The sequence below is a fragment of the Pistacia vera genome, unplaced genomic scaffold (assembly GCF_008641045.1).
Source record: "Pistacia vera cultivar Batoury unplaced genomic scaffold, PisVer_v2 Contig485, whole genome shotgun sequence".
NCBI classification, from domain to species: Eukaryota; Viridiplantae; Streptophyta; class Magnoliopsida; order Sapindales; family Anacardiaceae; genus Pistacia; species Pistacia vera.
In genome coordinates, this window is record NW_022196318.1 from 138643 (window position 1) to 148501 (window position 9859).

General features: G+C 36.3%; 2 protein-coding genes and 1 pseudogene across 2 annotated transcripts; all 3 read right to left on the bottom strand.

The window, feature by feature from the left end:
- Positions 1 to 2465: 2465 nt before the first annotated feature.
- Positions 2466 to 3907, bottom strand: LOC116146948 (phenolic glucoside malonyltransferase 1-like). The gene has a single exon (XM_031432378.1). It carries the CDS (start codon positions 3905 to 3907, stop codon positions 2489 to 2491), a length of 1419 nt encoding a protein of 472 aa, XP_031288238.1. The 3' UTR covers positions 2466 to 2488.
- Positions 3908 to 5424: 1517 nt separating this feature from the next.
- On the bottom strand, positions 5425 to 6516 carry LOC116146902 (annotated as a pseudogene).
- Positions 6517 to 8252: 1736 nt separating this feature from the next.
- On the bottom strand, positions 8253 to 9646 carry LOC116146903 (malonyl-CoA:anthocyanidin 5-O-glucoside-6''-O-malonyltransferase-like). Its single transcript, XM_031432340.1, has one exon. The coding sequence runs from the start codon at positions 9644 to 9646 to the stop codon at positions 8276 to 8278; it is 1371 nt and encodes a 456-aa protein (XP_031288200.1). The 3' UTR covers positions 8253 to 8275.
- Between the last annotated feature and the right edge of the window lie 213 nt (positions 9647 to 9859).

Genomic DNA, 9859 nt, shown 5'->3' on the forward strand with positions numbered 1-9859 from the left:
AACCATCGGACTATTACATTGATAACCGTCACTGCACGTCGCCTCGATTTCAAGCGTGGACAACTGTAGTCGCCCACACTTAACGAAATGTGACTGACAAAGGCTACCATGTTTAATGTGACATGACCGCTTGAAAATTACGTGTTTGCCCTAACTTTTCATGTTCTGAGTTTGGCAGGTATCGCGGGAGGTAAACAAGTGTGAAGCACATCGACCGAACATGAGGTCGACCCCAACAACTCGATCGAACCTACATTCGAAGATCTGTTGGTGATGTCGAGCTTGGCATCAAATCTAGCAATAGTCTTCAAAGTTCGAAACGAGCATCGAACACTAGGGGGCAATGTTCTGTACGATTTTCCACCAAGCTCGGGTTACTACAAGGATATAGCTCGACCCAGGATTAGTCCAACTCCACCGATTGTCTGACCTAACACAAGCTCGTCAACATATAGCTCAACCCAGCATAAGCTAGTCGCGAATACCCAAAATGATCATTCAATCAATTCTCAGATATCTTCAGATCCCAAATATTGTGGGAATGACTAAATCAACATCAATATTTGCGCAATCACAGCGCCCAATCGTGAGAATATCAGAATTGCAATTCAGATCAATTATAATCCCTTTATTTTCGCTATTTCTTTTGTACAAACCTTGTATATAAACCCCCTCAAATGATGAAAAAAGGGTTACGACTTTGACATAGAATTCTCATTGTAAGCTCTCACAACAAATACAAAAAATAGTGGACGTAGGCTCAAGAGTTTACCTCGCGTGAACCACTTAAAAAAAAATTGTCATTGTCATTTATTTTATTGCACTCAATATTTGTCTATCATTGATTACCCGTAATCATGTGCACATCCATTCTGGTCCCATCAAAGTCGATCAGAATTCTTTGGTTGGTGTAGATTTCTATATCAACAATAGGTTTTTTATTTTTTATTTTTTTAAATGTTATAGTATTATTCATTTTATCTAATATGTATAATAGTATCGTCAGTGTAGATGTAAAAAATCTACTGTTACGGAAATAGGGTCTGATCCCGTGAGGTTAAGGCTACTGATAATCCGCTGGACCTGCACAGATGAAAGGACAAGCGTGAAGCTTACGAAAAACACTAGGGTGGTGTTTGCCATAAGCACTTCGACACTCAAGTCAACGAGGCTGAAAGAGATTATTTAATAAGAATTAAGGGAAAAAGGGATTACCAGGAGTCTTTTCGGAGGCCAGGACCACAGCGAAGGTGTAGAATTCTCGGGAGCAAGAATTCAGGAGTAAGGAGGTGATTTTGAGTAGTTGAGATTGAATATTGGAGATTGATTGAATAATGAGAGGGCAGACCTTTGCTTTTATAGTAAACGCAAGGGGTTGGAATCCTAGTAGGACACTGAGTCCTATTTTGGGAGATAATCCCTATCAGGAAAGAAATATGATTTTTTGACTTTATCAGATTAAGTTTAATAGTTTGAGGATGATTCAGAATCTCAGTAGAAGAGGAAATAAAATATGATTCTGATTTCCTATTTATGAATTGTTGTAGGCTAATAGGTTGAAACCCAATCCAGCTTAACTTTTAGGATAACCCAACTCATACAGTGGATAGTTTACAAGGTAACTTTAAGCATAGATCCAACTAAAATTGAGTTAAGACGTTGGACTATTACATGTTTATTTCGTTATTGAGGCTCGTCAAACATAGGATGAATTTTTGCTCATAGAATCAGTTTAAAAGTATTAAAACGTGTCAAAGGCAGTTGTAATTATATTGTATAAAAAAATTATCAATAATTCTTAAAGTTTTAATATTTATATATTACTTTTTTAAAATTGTCCTTTCTCACTTGAATTCATAGCTCCGCCACTGCGCTGCCTAAGCCTACTTTAAGTGGATGATGCTAAAAATAACGTTAGCTCATAGGAGATAGGAGAGAGATTTTGTGGAGGCGTCACAAATTTTGTCAAGATGTAAGGTGTTTTGGATAAACTTATTTTGGGATAGCATTGGTTTTGGGGCTTTCATACCTATCATATTACGTAGCCTACTCTTAGAATAAATGGATTTGGTACAGTTGTTTTTTTTTTTTTTTTAAACTAGTGTTTAAATCAGTTTGTACTTATCTGAATTAATTTTTTAGAATTTTGAAGTAAATAATGGAGTAAATTTCTTTATTAGTGCTTAAGATGATTGAAACTCAAAAACTTATATAGAAACTTTTTACTCCTTTACTCTTTCCATTAGTTCACTCCTAGCAGGTTTTTTTTTTTTTTTTTTTGGTTGGTCTCTGTGATTATCAAATTATGTGTTTTGTACCGTTATATCTTGGTAATTGTTACAAAAATTATTATGAATAAGTAATAATCAATTGCTAAAGAAACATTAAAATTGAACATGATTAATAGCAATAATATCATATTATGTCTTCAAAATGACATCCTATGTTATCAGAATATTGTTCTAAGAATGTAAAAGTTGCAGAAACCTTATTGATTTTTTAGCCCATCAACATACAGAGAAGAAAAAACCTCCATTTCTTGCTTCTCCAAAACCACACCAATCTCAACACCGCCACTTGCATCTCTACTCCTGGCCAAACCAATGGCTCCACTCCTATCAATTGACACAATCTCCACCTTCTTCGGTCTCCCCCACCCGAAATCCGATCCGTATACGTCAAACTGGGTCGACCCGGCCACTCCAAGTAGTATTCCTCCTTCCACTGATTTCGCCAATTCTATTAACTTTTCTAGCGTCTCTTTTGTTCCCTCATGTTCTCCCCTCTCTATCCCTCTGATCAAATCACTTAACTTCTCTGCAACAAACGCAACCCCTTTTTCGTTCATGAGATCTCCTTTTGTTGCGACTATCGCATGCGACATAACGCAGTTGCCAACATAATTCGAAGGAACCGGAGGATCCAAACGGCTCCTGTAATCTGCCGTGAATCCGAACATAATACGTCTACTATCTTCTCCTCCTCGAGATTTAACAAGGCAATCGAACACATATGCACATGTAAGCACAAAGGTTGATAAATGAAGTTGTTTTAATGGCTTCTCTTTATTTTCTTCCAACAAAGACAATACTTTGTTCCTTAGTTTCTTAATATCCTCACGGGTGAACTCAAACGTGGCTCGATTCCAGTTGGGATTGCCTCCTACCGTTTGCAAAACCTTCAAGCTCCGTTTTTTGGGATCCGAATCCGGTCCGGCATAATTAAACCAGTTGTTCACGTACACCATGTCGATCCCGGTTGGATCTTTGATGACGGTTCGGTCAAAAGAAGGGATTAGTTCCGGCAACAAAGAAGGTTCTTCTTCTTCTTGATGTTTATCTAATTGTTTGCATAGATAAGCCCAAGACTTGAAAAACATAGTTGTACTTCGGCCATCAAGTATTGCATGGTGAGATGATATGCCGATGCAGAAACCTTGATTCGGAAACATAGTTATTTGTATAGAAATTATCGCTGCTTTTTCATCAGATGTCACCAATTCAGGAGTTAAAGGATGAAGCGCAATAGCGTCACGAACTCCATTTCCTGAGAGGTGAGTGAAGTCGGCGCTGGACTCAGCCACTGTGACAGAAACGCCATCGTTTAAGGAGTAGTAAATAAATGGTTTTGGGGCATCATGGGGCCAGATGAGATTACCAGCGAGAGGAAGATAATGGGTGAGAGTGAGAGAGAGAGATTGCTTGAGCTTGGGGAGGATCACTGAGTTGAAGAAATGAGGGGTTAAGTCAGTAATTTGATAAAAGAAAAGGCGTTCAACAGGAGGAAACTTGAACCAGATTGTGTCGTATAAGGTAAGCCGAAGAGAAAACTCGGCGGCGGAGGCGGAGGAAGGAGTGACTTTCGTCACTTCATGTATTTTAATGATAACTTTATTGGTTGATGCCATGAAATTAATGAAAGGGAGATGCAAATTAGCAAAGAGTTGCTTGTATTTTTATATGTATGATCGTTCTTATTTTAGTTTTTTTTCTTTTCTTTTTTTTTGGCTTTGAACATTAATGGTTTAAATATCGGCATTGGAGACATTAATTTCCGCAATTCTAGATGCAATCTTGAATCTTCATGATGATGTAATTTTATGGGGACTGGATCTTGGAAACTACGCTATCTCGAAGACAGAGAGACACTGAAACACAAACAAACAACAAGGCGTTAAATTGATCGGATAACACTACTCTAAGACTCTTGGAGTCTTCGTACATGTGACTTATTTGTTAATGTTATAAAATTTGTTTGAATGATCAAACAGCCGAATGCGAAAAAGTAAAAGAAAAAGAAAAAAAACTTGATTGAGTTGTTTACCATTATTATAATATATAAAGGTTGGGTGGGGAGAAAGCCAGTAAATTTTCAAAGACAGCATATAGAATTATATTATTCACCTCTTTGTTGACATTTTTATTCGGTTCAACTTTTTCATCCAGTAGATTTTTTTGTTCAAATTCAACTGCGCAGACAAGAAAAATAATATTAAGCGTGATCAACTCGTAATGAATTGACTAAGTAAAAATTTATCAAAAAGTAAGAAAGTAACCGAAAAATCTGGGAATTTTCTTATTAGAAATGTCATATTATAAGATGCACCAATAAGATCTTTAAAGAATCAAAAAAAACCAATTAAATTTAAGAATTTTTATTAAAACATTAAATTATCACTTAAATAAATTTACAATGATGTAATTGTAATTTTAAGATTTTAAGAGATTAGTTAAAAGTTTAATTAAAAAAAAAAGATGATGTAATTGCTGACCTTAGTGTAACGCTAAGAATATAATAAATTTATTTTTCTAATAAAATACAGAAAACATGAGTACAACGGAGAGATGACAAACAGAAGAGGCCAATTACAATACAAACATCTTATTTTAGAAATATATAATTATTTTCATGACGGGCAATTTATCGAGCAATCAAGAAAACAAATACAAATGAGTAAAATTCAATAAAAAGATGCTGATGTTTATTTGTCTTGGTCAATCTTTTAGCCCGTCAACAAACAGAGAAGCAACTTCCATTTCTTGCTTCTTCAAAACGACACCGATCTCAACACCGCCGCTTTGTCTCTACTCTTGGTCAAAGCAATAGCTCCACTCTTATCTATGGACACAATCTCTACCTTCTTCGGTCTCCCCCACCTGAAATCGGACCGTAAACGTCAAACTGGGTCGACCCTGCTACCCCAAGGCCTGCACTCCTTCAGACAGGATTTTATCAATCTCAAGATTTCTGAAAGTGCATCTTTTTTCCCCTCAAATTCTCCCCTCTCTATTCCTTCACATCGTTAACTTCTTTGCGACAAAGGCGACTCTTTCTTCTGTGAAATCTCTTGCTGTTGCAGCGCAAAAATGTGACATAACGCAGTTGCCAACATAATTCAACGGAACTGGAGGCTCTAAACGGGTCCTAAATCTGCTGTGAATCCGAAAACAACCCTTCCGTTATCGGCCCTCTTCTAGCTTTTACCAAACAGACGAATACATATGCCAATGTAAGCACAAAAGTTGATGAATGAACTTGCCGTGGTTGTTTGTCTTCTTTTTCATTGTCCTTATCAGCATAAGCAATACCTGATTCCATTTTCTGAATATCATCACGGGTCAACTCAAATGTGGCTCGAACCCAATCGGTGTTCTGCACTACGTTTGGCAAAACCTTCAAGCTTCGTGGTGTGGTATAAGCGAACCAGTTGTTCACATACTCCATGTCAATACCAGTGGGATCTTTGATGACAGTTCGGTCAAAAGACGGGGTTAGTTCTGGTAACAAAGAAGGCTCTCCATCTTTACTAATGTTTGCATAAACAAGCCCAAGACTTGATAAACATGGTTGAGCTTTTCCATCAAGTATGGCATGGTGACTTGTTAAAGCGATGGAGAACCCTTGATTCGGAAACAAAGTTTTGTATAGCGATCATCGTGTTTGTCATCAGATGTCACCAATGAGGGATCAAAGGATGGGCCCACAGCCTCATGAACTCCGTTATCAGTAAGCGAATGAAGTCGGCAGGTAGATTCTGCAACAGTGAACGTAACGCCATCGTTTGGAGAGTAGTAGATGAAAGGCTTTGGGGCATCTAGGGGCCAGATTAGGTTACCGGCAAGAGGAAGATAATGGAGGAGAGTGAGAGAAAGAGAGTGTTTGAGGTCTGGGACGATAAATGAGTAGAAGAAATGAGGTGTCAAGTCAGTGATCTGATAGAAGTAAAGGCGCTCAACAGGAGGAAAATTGAACCAAAACGTATCGTATAATGTTAGCGGGAGAGAAAACTCGGTGGTTGAGTCGGAGAAAGGAGTAACTCGGGTAACCTCATGGGTGTTAAATAACGCCATGAAAGCCGGAATTAATTAAGCAAGATGTAGTTCGTGCTTCTTAATGAGTCGGTAATATATCTCTAAACCCACAACAACTCTCAAAAAAGGAACCAAAAGTCGATTGGTTTTACTTTTCTTATTTGTTGTTTTTATATTTAACGAAACTTTCAAAGTCGATGCCACACTGATTATGCTCGCCCACATAATCTTTATATTATGAGTAATGACACTGTATATAAAAAAATCTTACGAAGATTTATTTAAAGTGATGTAGCAAGAAAGATTTATTTATAAAGTGATGTAATAAAAAATAAATGAAAAAGTGAACATAAAAAATCAAACTTATCATACTTATTCTTCCATTTATTTCTTGTTATATCACTTTATATATAAATTTTAGTTAGATTTCTTTGTACATCTAGTATTATTGTTATATTATAATTAGGGAGGTTGAATTATGAGAAGCGAAGCTAGTCCATATTGAAGAAAAAATATGTATATTATTTTCATGAGTAAACCACTTTTTCCCACTCAAATAATAGTTTACTCGCACTTTTTTTCCACAAACTTTTAAAATATCAGTTTATTACTTAAATTTATATTTCAGTTTTGATTCTAACATATTTATGATCCACATCATCACCATTTTTTCTCTCTCACCAAAACCCCTTAAACCCTATTTTCGTCGATCCTACCAATAGCCTACAAGTGAGTGATTAGGGATTGCATAATTATCCCTCTCAAGTCAAATTTTGATCGATCCTAACTATCAAAATTTAACTTTTTACCATCAAAAGATTCATCAACCTCTTCTTTTCAAAAACTCCAATAATCTGAATCGATTTTACTTTCTATTTATTATTTAAATATAAATTTAAATAATATAATAATATTTTAGAAGTTCGTAAGTGAAAAAATTGTCATTAATTTATTATTTGGTTGGAAAAAAGTCGTTAACTCTTATTTTCATCGGTCTATTTTGTCATGACATGTGTACACTCACACATGAAGATACTCACACATGAAGAGGAGGATGAAGATGAAGGTGAAGATGAAGATGAAGATGATAATAATAATAATAAATAATAACAGGTTTGACGTGTAGTATATAGGTTCATTAAAATATAGTTGCATGATGAGCAAGATAGACAAAGTATTATTATATATATTGACGGTCCAATTCCTAGCTACCGAGTAGCAAAACAGAAAAAAAGAGATCAGACTGGAAAAAGTAAACAGATTCATCCCAAGTAGAATTGACTAATTGAGCTTGTTTTTTTGACAATGTAAAGAGTTAATGACTTTTTTTCCACCCAAAGAATAGCTTAATGACATTTTTTCACTTACCGACTTTTAAAATATCACTTTATCATTTAAATTTATATTCCGATAACGAATAGAGAGCAAATTTGGTTCAGACTATTAGGGTTTTTCAAGAGAAAAGACCGATAAGTCTTTTAGTGGTAAAATATTAGATTTTAGTAGTTGTGATTGATCGAATTTGACTTGGAAATGGTAGTTCTATCAACCTTAATTGCTCGATTGCCGACGATTGGCAGAATCGACAAAAGTGAGGTTTGAGGGATTTTAGTGAATGATGACTGGGGAAGATAATGGTGGTGGAATGAGATCGTAACGATGTCGAAAACAAAAATAAAGTATAAATTTAGATAATAATTAAAATAGTATTTTAAAAATCTATGATAAAAAAGTGTCATTAAACCATTAGTTGAGTGAAAAAAAAAAAAAGTTATTTACTCTCGTGTAAATGACAAACATAAATGTCTACCAAAAGGATTGCCGACTATTATTTCAATTTGCATACTTAAAAGAAGCCAGTCCTTTCATTTATTGAATTATTGCTGTATCAATACAATTCTTGAACGTAATATCAACATTTACAATAAATAGAAAGCCGGCTGATGTATGTATTGTAGCATTATTTATTTAAAATGTTTTAGCCCATCAACAAATAGGGAAGCAAAAACCTCCATTTCTTTCTTCTCCAAAACTACTCCAACCTCAACACCACCGCTTCCATTTCTACTCTCCGCCATACAAATAGACCCATTTTTATCTATTGACACAACCTCCACCTTCTTTGGCCTGCCCCACCCGAAATCCGACCCATAAATTTCAAACCTGGGCGACCCGGCAATCCCAATTCCTTTTCCCCCCTGTTTCATAAATGGAATCATATATGCAAGCTTCTTCCCTGTTTCTTCAAGAACTGACCCCTTCTTTAACTCTTTCATCGACTCACTTAACTTCTCTGCAACAACTGAAACCCCATCTCCCTTTATTATATCGTTGGCTTCTACTATCCCTCCATGTGGACCAACACAATTACCGAAGTAGTTGACTGGAATTGGAGGCTCTAAACGGGTCCTGTAATCAGCTGTGAATCCAAATATAACCTTTGAATTAGGATTTTTACCTTCTTCTTCTCCTTTGGCTCTCGTTATGCAAACGATTACATAAGCGTATGTTAACACAAAAGTTGATAAATGAAGTTGTTCTGACTGCTTTACTTCTTGTACCTCAACCCTTAGCTTCTTGATATCTTCACGGCTCAACTCAAACGTGGCTCGAACTAAATTGGAATCCACTCCTTCCCTTGGTAAAAGCTTTAAGCTTCGGGAGTTGGAATCTAACCAGCTATTCAAGAACAACATGTCAATTCCTGTTGGGTATTGGATGACACTCCTGTCGATTAATGGAGTTAGTTCTGGTGACAATGAAGGGTCTTCTTTATCTTGTTTGCAAACATAAGCCCAAGACTTCATAAACATGGTTGAACTTCTCCCATCAAGTATTGCATGATGAGCGGAGGTGCCGATGGAGAACCCTTCATTGGGAAACAACGTTATTTGGATAGCGATGACTGCTGCTTTGTCATCAGATATTGACAAGTCGGGTATCAAAGAATGAAATTCAACAACTTCACGAGTTCCATGGCCTGACAGGTAATTGAAGTCGGCGTTAGACTCTGCAACAGTGAGTGAAACACCGTCGTTTTGGAAGTAGTAGATGGCTGGTTTTGGGGTGTCTTGAGGCCACATGAGGTTACCAGCAAGAGGGAGATAATGGAGAACAGTTATAGAGAGAGATTGCTTGAGCTGGGGGAGGATAACTGAGTTGAAAAACTGAGGCGTTAAGTGAGTTATTTGATAGAAGAAGAGACGCTCCACAGGATGGAACTTGAACCAAAATATGTCAAAGAAGGTGAGTGGGAGAGAGAACTCGGTGGTTGAGTCGGAGTGTGGAATGACTTTAGTCACTTCTTGGATTTTCACTGAGTTTGTTGATGCCATGAAATCAAAAGAGATATACTTGAAGATAATACATGTATTTTGGGTTTAAATAGCCTCAATTCGAATCATAATTAATTAATGTATTAAAATAATAATTAAGATCAGCGTTGTCCTGCAAATTCGTCAATTATGAGGTGGTCGCTTTAACTATTTACATCTAAACCGAGAATTCCAATAATTATAATGAATTATTTTAGTATAAATCAATGCAAT

Coding starts and splice junctions, on each gene's coding strand:
- LOC116146948 (XM_031432378.1), bottom strand. CDS start 3,907: ATGGCATCAACCAATAAAGTTATCATTAAAATACATGAAGTGACGAAA.
- LOC116146903 (XM_031432340.1), bottom strand. CDS start 9,646: ATGGCATCAACAAACTCAGTGAAAATCCAAGAAGTGACTAAAGTCATT.